The 19,521-nt window shown below is 41.7% G+C and overlaps 1 protein-coding gene across 5 annotated transcripts in view; it reads left to right on the top strand.

The window, feature by feature from the left end:
* Nucleotides 1-19,521, top strand: part of dmd (dystrophin) — a 353,683-nt gene that overhangs the window by 249,560 nt on the left and 84,602 nt on the right. For 4 of the 5 annotated variants that reach the window (XM_050063154.1, XM_050063152.1, XM_050063151.1 and 1 more), the window contains 15 exons: nt 1,142-1,252; nt 1,804-1,977; nt 2,058-2,213; nt 2,300-2,470; nt 2,654-2,833; nt 3,001-3,123; nt 3,623-3,793; nt 4,249-4,371; nt 4,451-4,585; nt 5,868-6,020; nt 8,215-8,385; nt 15,208-15,330; nt 15,760-15,932; nt 16,050-16,185; nt 19,315-19,490. In XM_050063154.1, the coding sequence (XP_049919111.1) occupies nt 1,142-1,252; nt 1,804-1,977; nt 2,058-2,213; nt 2,300-2,470; nt 2,654-2,833; nt 3,001-3,123; nt 3,623-3,793; nt 4,249-4,371; nt 4,451-4,585; nt 5,868-6,020; nt 8,215-8,385; nt 15,208-15,330; nt 15,760-15,932; nt 16,050-16,185; nt 19,315-19,490 (2,276 nt within the window). Of the gene's footprint in view, nt 1-1,141; nt 1,253-1,803; nt 1,978-2,057; nt 2,214-2,299; nt 2,471-2,653; nt 2,834-3,000; nt 3,124-3,622; nt 3,794-4,248; nt 4,372-4,450; nt 4,586-5,867; nt 6,021-8,214; nt 8,386-10,064; nt 10,086-15,207; nt 15,331-15,759; nt 15,933-16,049; nt 16,186-19,314; nt 19,491-19,521 lie in introns of those variants that run through there. The other variant, XM_050063155.1, reaches the window with a different exon arrangement.

Below are 19,521 nucleotides of genomic sequence, written 5' to 3'. Positions count from 1 at the left end.
GTGTGTGTGTGTGTGTGTGTGTGTGTGTGTGTGTGTTTAAGGGCTTAGAAGAATGAAAGGTGAGCCATTATACCTGGACTATTGTGACAGATTTCAGCACTGTCAGAGACAGCTGTGTGGACAGGTATAGAGAGAGGAGAAGGACAGCAGTGTGGAAATATAATACGCAGATTTTCCATGTATGTGTGTGCGTGTGTGCGTGTGTGTGTAGAGTAACCCAAGAGAGAATGGCAACTGCTCTTTTTCTCCCCGTGGTCCTAATTAAGCCTGGAGCTTCTTTGGACACGGACAGCCAGAGCAAACACACACTCACTCACACACTCTCACACACACACGCACACGCACACGCACACGCACACGCACATGCACATGCACATGCGCATACACTATGCCTCTGTCTTTTTGTCTCTTCCTCTAACTCCGTCACCATATCTCCTTGCTTTATCTCTCTGACACACACACACACAAAGCCTCCAGACGAATCAGATGGTAGATCCTGAAATAACGACCCGAGATGATAGAATAAGTGATGGAAACGCAGGAGTGTGTGTGTGTCTGTGTCTGTGTCTGTGTGTGTGTGTGTGTGTGTGTGTGTGTGTGTGTGTGTGTGTGTAAGGAGGGGATGGCGAGATTACCTCCACGTGTGTTGTAGACCACAAGTGCAAAGGATGACTCTCACACACACACACACACACACACACACACACACACACACACACACACACACACAGGAGGATGAGAGAATGATTGGATTAGAGTGGTGTGGATGAGCATATGTGATTACAGGGCACTTGGTATTTAAAAAGAGAGATGGGTGACGAAGGCCAAGTGTGTCTGTGTGTTCGTGTGTGTGTGTGTGTGTGTGTGTGTGTGTGTTAGAGAGAGAGAGAGAGAGAGAGAGAGAGAGAGAGAGGATGACAGATGATTAAACTTTTGAGCTTCCTCTCCTCTCTCCTTGATGTCTCCTGCCCCCTTGTGGTCGGCAGAGGGAGGTACACTTTCAATCCACTTAAACTTTATTGGCTTTAGTTACACTTTCAGAACAGATCTTTTTCAATTTAGTAACTCTCTATACTTTATAATAATGATATTAAAAAAATCATTTTAGTTGAGAGATATTTTGTGTGTGTGTGTTTAACAGAAAATCCAGACGGAGCTGAGTGGCCATGACGCAACCCTGGAGGACATGAGGAAGAAGAACCAGGACAAAGAGCCATCCCAGAGGATGATGGGACAGATAGACCTTACCCAGGTACACACAGAGAGATGGACACACATGGTGTATAAACGTGCAGCCAGTGTGTCCTCAGCTCCTTAATTAAGCACCTTGGACTCCCTGTAACCCTTAAAATCATATTTTTTTTTGGGTCTGTCTTACCGTTAAACAAACAAATTCAAGATGGGGCCTGAAGATTTGCTAGTCAGCGTGAGAAAGATCAGTTGAACTATTAGCAATAAATCTTGGTGTCTTGTCAGGAAGTGTAAATGATTAATGAAGGTATCCCAGTTGTGCCAGCTGTGTGTAACATAAGCAGGAGAGGTGTGTGTGTGACCCTCCGCCAACGAATTGATCTGAGCAGGTGGATACAAAATCCATTGGAAACACGGAAGATGCTTCTGCCTCTGCAGTCTGCACTTAACTGTCTTGTTATTTATTTATTTATCTATTCATTTATATCATTTACTTAATTTCCCAACTGATGTGCCCTCCTTCAGGACCACAGCACCAAAGCTTTTTCCCATAGCTACTGCCCAGCACAAGCGCTCAGCCTGCATTTGATGATCTCTGTTTTCCTCTCACAGAAAATGCTGACAGACGTGTGGACGAAGTTCCGGCTCTTCCAGAAGCCAGCAAACTTTGACGCTCGGCTGGCCGAGTGTGAGCGCTTGCTGGCTGGGGTCAAAAGTCAGGTGGGGGTGCTGGACATTCGCAGTGTGGAGCAGGACGTGGTGCAGTCGCAGCTGGATCAGTGCATGGTGGGTTTGTGGCAGATAAATGGATAAATGGATGGTTTGATCCGATGTTAAGCCCCATGCTGTCTGTATATGTCCAACAGAAGCTATACAAGGTGCTGAGTGAAGTGAAAGGGGAGGTGGAGACGGTGATAAAAACAGGCAGGCAGATCGTCCAGAGGCAGCAGACCGAACAGCCCAAAGAGCTGGACGACAGGGTGACCGCCCTCAAGCTGCTCTACAACCAGCTGGGCTCACAGGTTAGAACACACACACACACATAGTTAGATACACATGATACATGTCACGTCACATTTAGATGTTGTGCTTTTTTATGTGTGTGTAGGTAACTGAGAGTAAACTGGAGCTGGAGAAAAGTCTGAAGTTGTCCAGGAAGCTGCGTAAGGAGCTGAACGGGCTGACGGAGTGGCTCGCCGCCACTGACGCTGAGCTGACCAGGCGCTCTGCTGTGGATGGTATGCCCAGTGACCTGGAGGCTGAGGTGGCATGGGCACAGGTATGAAACTCACAGGCAACTGTTTATTTGAAATCTCGAAATATAATGGGGAAAGTTTAAAATGGTCTATAGGAACATACACACAGAAATATAAAGTTCACACTAAAAATAGGTGTAATTGACCTTTAAGAATCTAATGTGTAACTTAACTCTCCTCCTGTGCCCTTTTCTTCATCCCATCAGTCCATCCACGGGGAGACAGAGAGGCGTCAGCCGCAGCTGCAGGCTGTGGTGGACCTTGCAGAGGCCCTCAAGGCGGTGCTGCGAGGCCACGGGGGCCTGGTGGATGACAAAGTCAGCCTGCTGCGCTGCAACTGGATTGCAGTGACATCCAGAGCAGAAGAATGGCTCAACCTGCTGCTGGTCAGAGACAGTAAAAAAACAGAATTTAAAACACCCTATGATACTAATTTGTCTGTCTTATCAGTGCTAAAATTAAACCAAACTATAAATAACACATTAGAAGTGTCACTGTTTGCAGCCTCAAGAAAGTAATCCTTTCTTCCCTCTCTCTCTCCTCTGTCTCTCAGGACTACCAGCGGCAGATGCAGAAGTTGGATGGAGAGATAAAGGAAGTGAACGGATGGATTGACGGCGCAGAGAAAAAGATAGACGAGATGGACAGCCAGGGACCCAACGACGCTGTGCTTAAGGTTGTAATGTCTATCATTATGTATGTCGCGTTTAAGCTATGTTACTTGGTGTTTGTTCTCCACTAATTATCTGAATGTGTTTGTAGATTAGTTGAGAGGGAGGTCGATTTTGAGAAGACATGCAGTATTGCTTGAAAGTACAGATAATTATACTGTTGTTATTAGCTGTGAGAGAGAGTGATAAGTCATTAATACACACTTATCTTTAGTCAGTTCCCTATGGGAGGCAGCAAGTGTTCACTCCACAGTGTTGTTTAGGGCTTAATACCTTTTTAATTCAGTGGAACAGCCTAAAAAAATGACTTTAATCTTGCTCTTCGATCCTATAAATTCAGATAGACGTTTAAAATAGGGACGTAATTTTCATCATTTATATCATAAAACATATTCAGGATTTGTCTCAAGCCTTGCTCTAGATGTACTTTGAACTTTAAACGATGCAGCTGCAGCTCCCAAGCCTCAGGAAAGACTTCTTTTTCTGTGTGTCTCTGTCTCACAGGTGCTGCGTGCAGAGCTGGAGATGACAAGGGGTAAGATGGAGGAGGTGAGGGCTCTGGCCCAGGAGCTCATGTCCACCAGGGGGGAAAACTGCCAGGCCCAGGTGGGACCCAAAGTGGAGCAGCTCAACCAGAGATTTGACACCATCGCACAACGCATCGCCTCTGGACTGGTAGGGAAAAAGGACAATATAACCTCTGAATACTATTATTTTAAAATTCCAACAGCAGTGACACATAGTCTGATACGACTGAGTTAATATGTCAGTCGTTGTCATTTTGACTCTTTCATCTTTCTCGCTAAATACTATATTCCAGCCATCCCCATAAATTTACTTCAAGCTCTCTCCAAACATACTCCGAGCTCACTAAATTTACTCCAAACTCTCCCTAAATTTACTTCAAAGTCTCACTAAATAGACTCTCTCGCTAAATGTACTTTAAACCCTCACTTAACAGGCTTCAAACTCTCACACTAAATTTACTTCAAACTCTCACTAAATCTGCTCCAACCTCTCCGACTAAATTACTTCCACTAATGATCTCTCTTTTTTTCATGTGTCTGTACGCCCGTGCATCTTTGCCGTGGGTGTGTGTGTGCACGTTTGTGTGTGTGTGTGTGTGGCAGACGGCAGCATCGGCCAAGGAGCTGGAGCAGTACCACAGTGAAGCACAGATCTGGCTGGAGCTCCTGGAGGAGGAAGTCAAACAGGGGGAAAACCTTAAGGAGGAGGACTTCCAGGAGGACAAGGTCTCACACACTAAGATGATTATTTTGACTTCCTTTCCTTATTATATGTGCACCTCTAAACAATGTGTGTGTTGTGCAGGACTGTGAAGAAGGTGCAGTGAAGGAGTTACTACTGAAAGGAGAGAATCTACAGAAGAGAGTCCCGGATCAGGACAAGAGAGAGCAGATCAGACAAAAGCACAACCAGCTCAACAGCAAGTACAACACCGTCAAGGTAAAACACACATACTATTAGAATGAAACAAAGAAGTAATCCAAAGACGCTTGTTTACTTTCTTGCCAAGGGTTAGGCCCCAATCACACCAACATGTGTCGCTACAGGGGCAACACCTTGGCAAAGTATGTTAGGTAAAACAGCTTGGCGCACCTTTGGAGCGGGGCTGCATGTGCAACCAGGCAATGCAATGTTAATAACAGAAAAACAAACACAAACTAATCTCCTGTAGTCTTCCCATGGCTTGCTCTTTCTCCTTCTCTGCCTCTACATGAAACTATTACATGAAATTTGAAATCCCCCTTCCCCCACATACTCCGTAGCTCTCTCAAGGTTCACCAGCTAACTAGCTAGGGAGCCAATTTACTTGCATCGCAAATGGTATTAAACTCACCAGAGATTCACCTGACTATTCATGCAACTCCATGCATGCGTTCAATGATTAGGATTTGAATAATGGGTGATCTTCATTGTAATTAAATACCACGAATATCAACTTCTTGTCTGCATTTGCCATCGCCCCACTGTTCCTACCACATCTACTGACATTAAAACATTAGTAAACCTTGACTCTTGCTTGATTTGACTGACTGCCTGGGCCAAGTGTGACATTGATTTGTGGCGAGATTGTGCCTTGGACTCAAAAGTCAAGCATATTTTTACTTGAGCCTCTAAAATCCACTAGAAGAACATGTACGGCGCTAGATTTCTTCCTATGATCATCTGCTCCAGGCACGTTACTTCAAGTGTTTACGTTATGTCACCTACACAGCTACATGTAGCTACATGCTAACGCCAGGGAAAGATGTCATCTTGGTTGCAGATGTTGTCAGTTTCTCCCTAATTTTAGATTGTACTCCTGCTGTAACATGTTGATTGTGTTAAGAGGCTTTTATTGGTGATTTTTTTTTAAGGTAGAAAGTGCTGTTATACTCCTTTACAGTCATTTTGGGCACCAAAATTTGGAAGACCCAGATATGATGACCACTCTGAGCAGACTGGGCTTTTTCTGGAGTGGGGCTGAAAGAGACAGGGGCTAAACGGAGCATCTCAGACAGAGGTGTTCCAGCACAGACAGTATGAACCTGAAAATTAGCATAATAACTCCCCTTTTAGCAAGAAGCGAGAGCCAGGAGATAGTTAGCGTAGCTTAGCATAAAGACTGAAAACAAGTGGAAACAGCTAGACTCGGTCAGTCTAAAGGTAACAAAAGTCTCTGACCAGCACCTCTAAAACTTGTTCATTAACATGTTGTGTCTTGTGTATGTGTGTGTTTGTGAAGGACCTGCGTTTGCTGAGAAACCGGAAAGCGTTGGCCATCGCCCCCCAGTGGTACCAGTACAGGAGGAAGTCACATGACCTGCTGGCCTGGCTGGATGACATCCAACGCAGCGTGGACCAACTGCCTGACCCCCCTGAAGGAGAGAGGGTCAAGGTGATAGCACACACACACATTCATGCTCACATACATAATAAACAGACACACATGTGCATATATACATGTATGCAGAGACAGTAATATCTTTGCTTTTCTGCCATGTTGACAAATAAGCTTGATATCCAGCCTGCTGTTTATCTCTGCCTTCCTCGTCATCTCCCGCTGTCTGTCTCACACTTTCTGTGTCTTTAATCATCTGTCATTCTACGTTTTCCCGGTGACAGTGGAAAAACCTCTCTCTTCCCTTTGTTTATACCGCTCCTCTTCCCCCGCTTTTGGACAATGGGTTGGTGTCAAGGCTTTTGCAATAATTCACTTTCTGAGCAATTGTTCCAGGACATCATCCTCGTATCTATTTAAAGAAATAATTGCAGATCAATTTTTGTCCCCAGTAGAAGACTGCAGCTTTTATCTGGGGTTTTTTTTTTTTTTTTTTTTTTTGTGGCAGGCCCAGAGTGAGAAAGAGGCTAATTAAACACTGTTGCGTGTAGCATTTTAACATCAATAAATCATTACCAAAATATCTGTGAAACGGCAGTATAATTATTATTTATTAAAGCTCACTACAGCTGATGACCTGCACTCTGTGTTTTATTATTTTACAATTTCAAAGTGCAGAATTTCAATTAATATTATTATTATAATTGGTCAAGATAAAAGAAAAAATGGCAATAGCATTTATAATAAATGTATTAGCAATTTATTAATACTTTATAGTACACTGTAACAGACTCTGGTTTAGTTGTAAGTGGATATAAGTGAAGTTTTAGTGTTAGTGAAGTGTGTCATAGCATAATAATAAACGCTTGACAATATACACAAATATGTTTTCATATATTATAATAATATGAATTTAATTAAGAAAAAGTGTTTATGTGTTATACTTATTACTTCTGATACTGACTATTTACTCACAAATACCCTTTTTTACAGTGTCGACTGACAAGACTCCATCTAAACTATTTGAAGATGCTTCATATGACATTTTATATATATAAAAGTGGAAATAGACAAGTTTTTTTATTGCTTTTTCCAAACAGCCTCTAGCTCTCGCCATTGTTGTTATTAATTCTCATTGATTGGTTGCGGCGTAATACTAAAGCTAATTTACTAATCAGTCCTCCCAAATTGCTCTTTGGTGGTTTTTGATTTTACCCAAGAAACTGTTGTTAAATGTCACGATGCCAGACGAATCAATCAACTTGAACTCTGTGGAGTGGGCTAATTAAAAGGTCTGGACCCAGGCAACACTTACCAAAGAATAGCAAAGGCAGAAACTGCGGATGGAGGAGCAATCAAAGTAACCGTGGAATCTCTACCCATTTAAAGAAGAAATAGCGATCCGGTTGTCTTTGCGACAGTGGCGCCAACAATGATACCATTTGAAACTCTTGGGAGGGGTTTAAAAAAGTTGTCTGTTTCCACTTTAATGTGTGTTATAAACAGATTCCACATTAGTTAGACTTTAGTTAAACATTGATACATTGATGGTAATGCTACATACTGATGCAGCTCAATTTTGAATGTGTTGATGAGGGAAAAGGTTTGACGGAGAAACCCTGCACTCCACCTTTTTTTCTGCCCCCCACCCTGACTGTGTGTGTGTGTGTCTTTCACTTTCAGATGATCACTATGACATTTCGCTAAGCGGACGTCTGACTCGCTCGCCTCAGACTCACCTGTCATTGCCGCACCTGAGATTCCTCGCTGTCTGTCTGTCTGTCTGCTCATCTATCCGTCTCTCTGTCTCTCCATGCTTCTTTTCACGCTCACACCTCCCACTTCACACACTGCACTTACTCCTCTGTACTTATTTAAAAGGCCAGTGATTGTACTCCTTCTCAATGTAAATAAAGTCTGAAGGCAGTGTGCGCCTCCTACTTATAGCACCACGTCATGATTTTCTAAGGATTGTTGAAATGGAGATACTATCAACATACAGTATGAATCCGCTGTGTATGTTTGACACTTACAAACATGATATCTTGTCTCTTTTATTAATGTGTTGTGTCTTGGTCTGAGTGTGTGCTAGTGAGTAAATTAATGTTTTATTATTTTTATTATGTATTAATTGTCAGTGTATGTGTGCGTGTATGAATGTGTATTATTTGACATCCACATGCCTCTCTGTGCTCACTCCCCCCGGGTTCAGCCAATAGCGAGTGACCTCCTGGTTGATTTCGTCCAATAGGAAATTGGCTCAGAGTTCGACAAGAAGAAGGAGGAGCTTAAGGAGGTGCAGGGCTTAGCCAATCAGCTCTCAGAAGCTGGAGCCGCCAATCTAGTGGAGCCCCGCCAACTCCAGCTCAACACGCGCTGGGTTGAGGTGGAGGGCAAGTTCATACCCTTCAAAAGACAATGTGTGAGTTTCAGTAGGCACGACTTCTGTATCTACAGTACTAACAGAAAAAACTATACTAATCAGACCAGTTCATAATACTAATACTACTCTCTGAGATCTAAACATTTGATAGACAGTGTGTGAGACGTTCTAAGCAGGTCTAACAGTTGATTTCACTAACTATTAGCATGAGACTTGCTTGAAAAGCTTCTAATAACAACTATCTTTACTGAATCCCATTTGAAATGTGGTATGCAAGCTGCAGCAGGCTGTTTATAAATAGTTATAGAATCCTAAAGCCACCAAAATAGTGCAACAAAAAAACAATTATGGCTTCATCAACAGTCAATGTGTATTCTAATTAACTGTGCAGTTTCATTTCTGAGCTGAGTGCAGGCTAATAATGATGCCAACACCTGTCATCCCATTTTGGGAATAACATCTATTGGCTGTCTTGGCAACACTTAAATTAGAAGATTCATACCATTCATCTTCTCTATTATCTATCTTAAGAGCAAGTTAATAAGTGTATTTTGCAAAATGTAGGGAATATACTCGAATTAAGTTAGTTGAAGAAGACATTTCTCTACATTCTTCTATAGCAGGGATGCTTAACTTGCTTTGCCCGGAGGCAACTTTTGCATAATGACAGACGGCCAGGGGCCAGTTAATAAACAAACATTAATAATAGTCAGTGTATATAAGAAATGAATCGCCTGTTTCGTATTTTTCGACATCTGCGGGGGGGGGGGGGTCCTCCGGAACTTTATTTTTTTTATAGATAAAGAAGCTGTATTTGGATGTGTTTCATGCACTTCAGGCACTTTCTTTACAAAACAAATCCCTGTGTGAATCAGTTTATTTTAATTGTGAATTTGAAAATGATCGTCAGGACAGCTGGCACCCTACCGCAGGCCAAATCTGGCCCGTGGGCCGTAAGTTGAGTATCTCTAATCTATAGCAATAAATGTCTTACGCAAAGGTCAAAGTCTGGTGTTATTCTATAGTCTATATTTTCTTTTTGTCAGCAAATCCCATTAAAACACCAAAACCCAACAATGTTTTAATGTCTTAACTTCTATCCGTTACCCGGACTGGAGAAAATTGTGCTTACTTGGGGACTGTTTTGAGCTGCGGATTAATCCACATTTGGTGCTCTTGTGAGTATTTAGGGAAACGTGTATGTGGGATTGAGTTAAATAAACTACAGTGTGTGTGTTCATGGTATGGAGGAACATCACCCAGTAGAGTGGCTCATTGATGTGTTTTTATTAGTTTTAAACAAGAGTGGAGCTCTACGGCACATAGGAAGAAGATATATCAGGCTTTGATACACACACAATACTTGTATTACATACATTCACTGTTGGTCTCATAAGATTTGTTGACAATAAGAGAAAACATTGGATATCACCAGACTTATCCTAACTCCTTAACTATTAGTGACGTACATCAAATACTGTTAGCCCCCAGTTACCTTAAAAAGACACTTAAGATTTAAGTCAGAATTAGACTATTCCCTGGAAAATAAAATGTGAGTTGCTTTTTTTGTTTTTCTTTGCTGCATACTCATTAACATGTCCTATGTATACATGTGAAGCACGCTCACATGTCTGAATCTCATTGGTTGCTCTGTCTGGCTCTGTGTCACCGCATGCTGCCCCCTGCCAACCAATCACATTACACCCTCGCAGTTCCCTGATCTGCCAATCACTGAAGATGTATGTATCCTGTCAACCAATCACATGAATCAACTCACGGACACTTATACCACATGGTACCAGCTTGGACAAATACACATCTGAACTGTCAGGGTTTAGACTTCAGCATTTCTTTGGACGCACTGAGAGGAATCATGAGCTCATATTTAGTGTTATCTTTGTGTCCCAAGAGACTGCAGACTGAACACACTCACTGTTTCTCAGTGATGATGTGCTCCAGTGTGGTACAGTAAGGCCTCTAAGCTGCTCCACTCGAGTTGTTTAGGAACTTTGGTGCATTGCTTAAGGACTCTTGAGCAGTAGTTGGTTCACTTCCTTTCCCATGGACTGCAGCATCACAACTTATGTAATACACATGCACTTCACTTGCAGCCTAGTCCCAAAAGAAAATGTTAACACTATTTGTCTCTGCAAACCTCAAATAAGTTACATTTGCACATTTTATATGTATCATATCAATGTTTCTAAAGTGACGTAATTTGATGGTTTATGTGTCACTTAGGTGAGACGGAAACTGACAACACTGGTTGCTTTTTGGCAACCTTTCATGGCATTTCCCACCAAAACTGGGGGGCCTTAGTGGCACATCCCGGCGTTTCCCAGGAGCGTTTGTGGCAGCAAACCTGGGTGTAATTTCTGGCATGTCACCTCGTTTCCCAGTGGCATTTGAGCCACTGAATCTGGGTGCTTTTCACCGACTCTGTCCCTGCTTTTCCAGCAGTTTTTGAGCCTCAGAAATCAAACGACAAGTTTCAACTTTTGTGAGTTCAGTCCTGTAAGATTTGAAACTTTTACATGAACAAAATAGACTGAAATTGCAAATAAGTGACAAAAACATTGCAGTACTCTCTGATCTGCTTCAAGATGGTCAACAGTCATCATTGGTACCAAGGCTGCAGTGCGTTGCTGGATTAGCAGTCATAATAAAAATACCGAACCGAGTATGAGACGAAGCAACAGCCTCAGTGCACCCCAGTAAGAGGCCACCTTGCTGTGCCACACCTAACTGCACGCCAGCACCAAAATAGAGCCCTTAGTCATTTTCATCTCGTCTCAGTGCCTGAGCAGCAGTGAATCATGACATGCAGCATACTGTTAAGTCAGATGCTACAGTTTTGCTGCATATTCTCGCACAACGGTTTTACTAAAGACAAATAGTGCAGATGTGTATTCAGTCCAAGTGGTTGAGAAGAAAGAGAAGAGCAGACCAGATCATGAGAGTAGGAGCTATTTTGAGTTTCCTAATATTTCCTGGCTTAGTATTATTTTGGTCAAAACAGTTTTTGTATCTGAAAGAGTGGCGACATCAGGCATTTCCAAAAAATGCCCACCTACGCTGGTCCAGTTTTAAAATGCTGGGAAGGAATCAGTATTTGCTGGCAGTCTAGACAAAGACATCTAAACAAGACGAGAATAACTGCTTGAGCCAAACTTTCTCTTGAAAGTGAGACATTTCTGACCGACTAACCTGGGAACTAAATCTAATTCCCACACAGTAACAGGCCGCTTTATTGTTTCCCTGCCAATTTTATTTAATTTGAGGATGTCTTTTCTGAGACATGCTACTTAAAGCCTCTCCTTCTCATCGCCTGGATCTGCTCTGCTCTCATATCTCAGCAACACAGATTGAAATCACAAACACACGCACACAATGTCAAAAAGGCTCCACACGAAACATTAAATGTGTGAGCAGGTGGGTCTATGCGTGTGAGGTTTGGGCCTTTACTATGGATGTGATGAATTCAATGAGAGATAATGTGTGAGTTTGTCACACTGGGTTAAATCGCTGAGTGACACCCTAACACTTAAAAGAAAAAAAGTATTAAATCAGCAGTCTTTCCCTATAATGTTAAAGGATTAGTTCACATATTTATTAAACAGAACTCAGGCATCCGTATGTATGTTAAAGGAAAAATTGGTAACTGTGTTCATTCCTCCTGTCCATACTGGCTGTCCCTTCTTTAACTTAAGTGTAAGAGATGGAGGACAAAATCCACAGCCCCAGATCTGTGTAAAAATTCAGATGTAGTAGATAAATAATTGAGTGGGAATCATTGGAGTTACGTCCTGTTTACCTGTTGTACCAAATTCTGTCCTTGTGTTTCCACAGACATTACTTATTTACTCAGCTGCAGTGGAGGGATAGCAACAAAAAATTGCATTTGGTACTTTACTTTTATATGAGACATTTTTAAATCCTTTACTCAAAGGGAGATTATGTAACTTTTACAGAAGAAATTACAGTTTTCTTCTCACAAAAGTCAAACTCAGAAGCAAGAAGACACCCTTGCTCTTATAAGTACTCTCATGAGCAAAAGTAAAACATAAAAGTACTCATTATACAGCAGAATGCACTATATCAGAGTTAGATCATTAAATGTTATGTTGCTGGATCATTATTATTGAAGCATTCACATGTTAACAGCATTTTCCTGTCGTAGCTTTAGGTGGAACAAATACTGTATTAACTGTTGGGTTGTAACAATGTATCATACAGCATCAATTGTATGTACAATCTTAATTTGCAAAGTAACAAGTAACACCAGATAATTATAGTGCAGTAAAAGTATAAAGCAGCAGAACATAGATACACTAAATTAAAGTACAAATACTCAGAATTATACTTAAAGGGACAGTTCACCCCCAAATCAAAAATACCTATTTCTCCCCTTAACTGTAGTGCTATTTATCAGTCTAGATTATTTTGGTTGCAGAGTGTTGGAGATTTCGGCCGTCGAGATGCCTGCCTCCTCTCCAGTATAAGAGAACTTGATAGCACTCAGCTTTCTGTGTTTCAAAAAGTCAACTGAAATGTTTCTTTCTCGAAGTCATGACCCAGTTACTCACTCACTCACTCACTCACTCACTAGCTTGTGAGCGTTTCATGAAGGAACATGAAACTTCACTTTATTTCAACTGAACTACACCTGCCAACTGTATCTCCATGCAGTGACACGGTTGGTGGGTGTAGTTTGGGTGAAAGAAAATAGTTCCTACATGAAACTGCTCACAACAAGGTCTGCGGATTACCTTGAGTAACTGGGTCATGATGTCCGGTAAGAGACATTGCTGTTGAGTTTTTTAAATGTATTTTTTTGCCACTACACAACAATCTAGACTGGTACATAGCACTTAAGGTAGGAGGAAAAATATGGACTTATGATTTGGGGGTGAACTGTTCCTTCAAGTACAGTACTTGGATAAAGTATTAGCTTTCATTGCACATACGGGCATGTGAGTGTTGTTTTAAGACAGACTTGAAAAAATGTGAACCTCTCCTTTAACCACCTAACAATCATCAATTTAGTAGCTGATCAGATCACATGGCACTATTGTTCATGGAATTGTATATGTCTTCCTGAGCTCTTTTGGATTGTCATTGACAAAACAACTTCAGCACAAAGTCAGTTTAGTAGCTTTTCCTTAACCAGTTAATGAACAGATATTGTAGCAGTGAGTTAAATATTAACAGATTAGTTTGGAGGATTACTATAAAAGTTAAGGGAATAATGACTCACTTTTTTTTTTGCAGAGACTTGGATGAGGAAATCAAAACCACTGAATATGAAGCTGCAGCCACTTAGCTTAATTTAGCATAAAGGCTTAAGGCAGTGGAAACATTTAGTATACTGTTGAGTTATAAAAAAATCTCAAATTAACCTGTAACATGTTGCTTGTTTTATCCAAACATAAACTAAAGAGATGTGCTAAGCTAAGCTAAGCTAACTGGCTACATGCTCTAGCTTCATATTTAATGCAAAGACATGCTCGTGGTATTGATCTTCTTATCTAGCCCTCAGGAAAATAGCAAGCTATTCCCTTAATACCTGCACCACTACTCTTTGTATTTCACCGAGCTGAAACCCAGTGTGACACAACTCTCTGTCTGCAGCAGACACAATGCTAATATAGTCAGCAGGGAAACTGGGACATACTAAACTCTGGTCTTCCATTTCACTTCATATGGCAGCTACATGCGTTACAAACTGGGGTATGGAGTTTGAAAGTAGGCTTTCATCAGGCTGGGAGAGTTTAACGAAAGACGCTGTCAAGTTGCATTGTGGGAATTGTAGGTTTTTAGTGTCTGACCCTCACTAAGGACCAAAAATCAGTATATCTTGGTCTCTGCTGTCTCAGTTTTGACCATTCTGTTTTTTCTTTGGGTCCTCAAACTTTATGGAAGTGCAACACTGAATCTCAGGTGATTCTGAGCTATTTCTTTCCTGCCAAAAAATTAGGGAGCCACTAGACTGAACAGCTGTACCCCCAGCTAGTGAGTGAATCAGCTTGTGCAATCCACCCCACCTGTTACAGAGACTCTTACTGCCACACCAGGCAAAAGCAAAGGAAGGATGCTAATAATACCAATTTGTGCATTTTATTTTGGGATAATTTAACGAGAGAAGTGATTGCCCAGGTGACAACGAGGTGAAATGGACAGAGCTGAGTGTTAGTGCCCCGGTACCTCTGCAGAAGACAATCAGTGGTAGAGGTAGTTTCATTTGCCATGTTGAGTATTGTGTATCATGGTCATTTTTCTTTCAATTGCTGTTTTAAGAGTTGCTTTATAACCAAAGGCTTAAATAAATTAAAGTTGAGTTAATATGATCATGATATACAATAGGGATTAGTAATGTGTTTGGAGAGGAGTTTCACTGTGAAAGGTCACACGGTATCTGATGGCCTTGAAACAATCTGGTGCTTCATTTGTCAAAGTTTAGAATTCATCATCAAAAATGTATCGACAATAATGAATTAATATAGGTTTTTTTATATCATGAAAATGTGTCCTCTATCGATCTGATTGAGATTGACCTCATGTATTTTAGAATTACTTCTAATGTTGAATTTCAGTGATGTCCAGTAAACTTATTTAACAATTTAAGCTCCAGATAAGTTTCTTGAAAATCCAAATATTTTTCCCCATTAAGCTAGCCGTTATATGTTGCCTGGTTAGAGAGATTAACACGCATGATTTGGAATACTTCGTTTTTTGTATGAATTCTTAATATTTTTTTTTCTGATCCACCTCTCTACTTTGTGTGTTTGTGAATATGTGTTGGTGCTTACACCCTCCTTTGCGTGTGTGTGTGTGTTTGTGTGTTTGTGTGTGGGTGTCCAGGACTACCTAACAGAGCTGCAGGCGTTGCTGCGTTCGGTGTCAGAGACGGACTTCAAGCTGAACTCTCCTGAATACTGGCCCGCAGCTTATTATAACCTGCCTCAGCAAGAGCACTGCCTGAAGGTCAGCACTGCTTTGGTGTTTCTGTCTGAGAGCACCAGACAACATTTCTCAGGAAATAATGTCATGTACAGCTAATTTTTAAATTATTTTGTTGTTCGTGAAATATCCCGACTTAAGAAATAACCAAAGTACAGTACAGTACAGTATGTGGTGAGAGGAAGCACAGTCAGGTCTTCACTGCTGATAGAGAGAGGGTGAGATACTGGGCTTTGATGCTGATAAGAGAGAGTCTGTGAACTAAATGCACGTTCAAAGAAATAGTTTGACATTTTCGGAAACATGCGAATTTGCTTTCTGGCAGTTAGATAAGAAGACTGATACCAATCTAATGTCTGCCAGTTAGCTTAGCTTAGCATAGCAAGACTGGAAGCAGGGGGAAACAGGTAGCCTGGCTCTGTCCAAAGGTAACAAATTCCACCAACCACACAGGACGTGAAGGGGAGCATCGACAAGTTGCGAGGCCCAGTGGAGGGAGCGTTGGCCCGCAAAGAGGAGATGGTGTCTGGGGCTCGGCCTCTGGAAGGTCAGAGGATCCAGGAGACAGCCACCCTCCTCAATACCAACTGGGACAAACTGAACAAGCTCTACCAGGACAGACTCAAGTAAGGAGGGGCTGGAGGGATGTACTGTACATGATTGCATGACTATTGACTCATTTTGTGCCTACCTTTGATTGAAAATCTCTGTGTGTTTGTGTGTCTGTGTGTGCGCACATCAAGGCGTTGGCAGGATTGCAACTCCAAGTGGCAGAAGTTTGTTTCGGATCAGAAGGCGATGGAGGAGTGGCTGAATGATGCTGAGAACACTTTGAAACTGGCTGAGAGTGACCCAGCAGGACAGAGACAGCACCTCAGGGTAACACACACACACACACACACACACACACACACACACACACACACACTTAACCAGAGACACAGGCATTTCTGTACAGATATAAAGAAAATGTTTGCACACACAAGGCTAATTGTACCCAGAAAGCTGCTGAGTGTATTCCAGCTGAGTCTGAGTCATATTTCGTCTCCAGTGTCCACCAACACAGCTGAAGTGCCCTTGAGCAAAGCACACAAGTCCAGACTGCTTCGGTCGGCACTTTCATCTTTCTTTTTCTTAGTTTTCTGCCCAAACTGATTATACAAATTCCCCGCCACAGTATGATGAAATAGCACATGACATGACCTGACAAGATGTGACATATCATGGCCTAACATGACATATCAAGACATAATTTGGCACACATGATAACAAAATGTGTCATCACAGTGAATGTATGGTCTGTTTGTGTGCAACATCACATTATAATCTCCTGTAAATGATAAATACAAAATAATTACAAGAAATGCAACTGCAGATGGAGTGAAATGATTGGTTGTTAGGGATTTAAATTGACCAATGAGTACCAATGATTTTTAATTTAAGTACACTGTAGGGCGTGCATGTGTACGGGGCGTAGAAGCTAAAAGCTCTGGGAACTTTAAGTGTAAGCCAATCACTGGAGCGCTAAGGGCCAGAGGTTCAGTGCAATAATGAGGTGATATAAGGTGGCAAATCTCCAACAATGGCTTTATAAAGAAAGAGATGCCAGTGCATGTCACGCGCCTCTGCCAGAGAGAACCACCCAACCTTGTTACTCAAGGTACAATGGTGAGTACAATAATTATCCTCACAGATGAATCTGAGGCTAGAGGGATACGCAGAGACTAAAGGGTTTATGAGTGGAGTTCGCCCTGAGGGGAGCATGAATGTGTGTGCAACATTTTATGGCAATCTTTTGAAAAATTGTTGAGGTATTTAAAACCATCTAACAAGAAGTACAAGGGTACACATTTATAGTAAATAATGTATAAAACAGTCGGGGCGTCGGTGGCTTAGTGGTGGAGCGGGCGCACCATGTGCAAGGCTGTTGCCGCAGTGGCCCGGGTTCGACTCCAGCCTGTGGCCCTTTGCTGCATGTCACTCCCTCTCTCTCTCTCTCCCCCTTTCACACTTGTCTGTCCTATCCATTAAAGGTGAAAATGCCCCAAAAAATATCTTAAAAAAAAAAACAAAACAGTATGAATATGTCAACATTTGGTCAAATTTGCAAAATAAAGTTGTAGTGATTGAACAAAATTGCAAGGTTGTAAAAAATTCACAGGGGTGGCTTGAGTTTGCGTTAATTGCTGCAGTTTTGCCATTGCAACATCCTTGAGGGGGACCGAGTGGTGTGCTAACTCTATCCACATGAAATGGAGTAAAGTGTCGACTCATTACTACCCTCCTCTGATAGCATGACGTGATGAACCATGACATGTCAAGATACTGATGGACATTTTTTTGATATTGCATGACACAACAACACCTAAAATAACATGCCAAAAAAAGATGTGAAATGATATGACATCACCACAACACATTTAGTTTCTGTGTGTGGTCAGTAGCACACACATTTATACACACACACACACACACACACACACACACACACACACATATGCTGGCACACAGATGGCAGTTGTCAAGAGGAAAAGGCAGTGAGTGTCTGACAGTGCAGTCAGCCTCAATACAAACAGAACTCTTTCCTTTTTTAGACCTTATGTAACAATATTATGTCATCAAATTTGACATTTCAATGTTACATCAACCCCAAAAAACTGAAATTGAAGGATTATGAAAAGCAATTTAATACCAGCGTAGAACAATAGGCTTTTACATCACCACCACGACTTAGATGAATAATGTATGAGGAATCAGATTCACAGAGTAGAAACGTACGAGCTGTTGTTTTCACAGATGTGCCGCTGAGTTGACTTTTAGTTTGAGTCGCGGTGGTTAAACTGATGCACTCAACCTTGGATATGAGGCATTGTTATGCGTGTGTGTGTGTGTGTGTGTGTGTGTGTGTGTGTGTGTGTGTGTGTGTGTGTGTGTTTGCATCATCAGATATGCCCAGTCCACTTTGGGCTGCATTGATCAGCTCTCAATGTCCACCTGCACAGACGAGGATACAGTGTCCAAGTGCCACTCAAGTACCAACCTGTGTGTGTGTGTGTGTGTGTGTGTGTGTGTGTGTGTGAGAGAGAGACGGAGAACCATCTGGTATCTCAAATCACAAGCTGCCACCTGAACCAATCCTGATCCCCAAGTGTACTAACACACACTCAGACATAGAATTGGCACTGATACATTTATGGGGGGCATTGTATTGAATTATATTAACTTGTGGAGACTTACCCTAACCTTAAATGGTTGTTTTATTTAAAATAAAAAGTTTTTTTTAGTACTTAAGAGCATTTAAAGGCATAATTCAAGGTTTTGGGAAACAAGTTTATTGTATTTCTTGCCAGATTTTGATGAGAAGAATGATATCAATCTTATGTCTCTGCACTAAATATAAAGCCTGTGGATGATTAGCTTAGCTTAACCACTGGCCAGGTCAAGAAGAAGTTCCAGTATGTAGCTCCCAATAAAACCACAGATTGTGACTTTAATGTGACTTTAACCTCTCCATTTATGTAGGTTTAATCAAAACAAGATGTAACAGGTTAATAAATTTTTGACATTTGGACCAAACCAGGCAAGCTGTTTCCCCTGTTATAGGTCTTTATGCTAAGCTAACTAAGATTACCACCTCCTGGCTCTAATTTCAGTCATTTTTTCTTTCTTTTTCTTGGGCTTTTCCAAACACAGCCAGCATCATACACACTGCCACTGTTTGGTTACTTTATTGTTCTTGGAATTCAGCTCCTAGCACCTCCTTCATGAAAGATGACAAGCTTTTATTGGTTCAGGGACCAATTTGCAGTCTTTCAAGTCTCCTGGCCAAGTCACGGCAAGAATTTGTGACTCTATAATCCTCTAGTCTGACACAGTGGTCATTGTGACACTGACACAAATATGTAGTCTGTACCTAGCACGAGCCTTAACCTTAAAATAAGTCCTACAGTGTAAACACTCAAATCAAATAATGAAAAAGCTAATCATTCATTGTGTGTGTGGTTGCAGGACCTGACGGAGGCCATACCTCTACAGGAAGTGGTGTTGAGCAGAGTGAACTCTGCAGGAGAGGACATCAGCCAGTTGAGCACACCAGACGATGCCTCACAGCTCCGAACGCAGCTCAAATTCCTCAACACTCGCTGGGCCAACGTCTGCCAGCAGCTGAATGAGCGCAAGAGGAGGTGTGTGTGTGTGTATGTGTGATTGCTGGTC

The sequence above is a fragment of the Epinephelus moara genome, chromosome 15 (genome assembly GCF_006386435.1).
Source record: "Epinephelus moara isolate mb chromosome 15, YSFRI_EMoa_1.0, whole genome shotgun sequence".
Taxonomy (NCBI): Eukaryota; Metazoa; Chordata; class Actinopteri; order Perciformes; family Serranidae; genus Epinephelus; species Epinephelus moara.
Note: the sequence above shows the minus strand (reverse complement) of the source record. Positions and strands in the feature narration are given on the sequence as shown.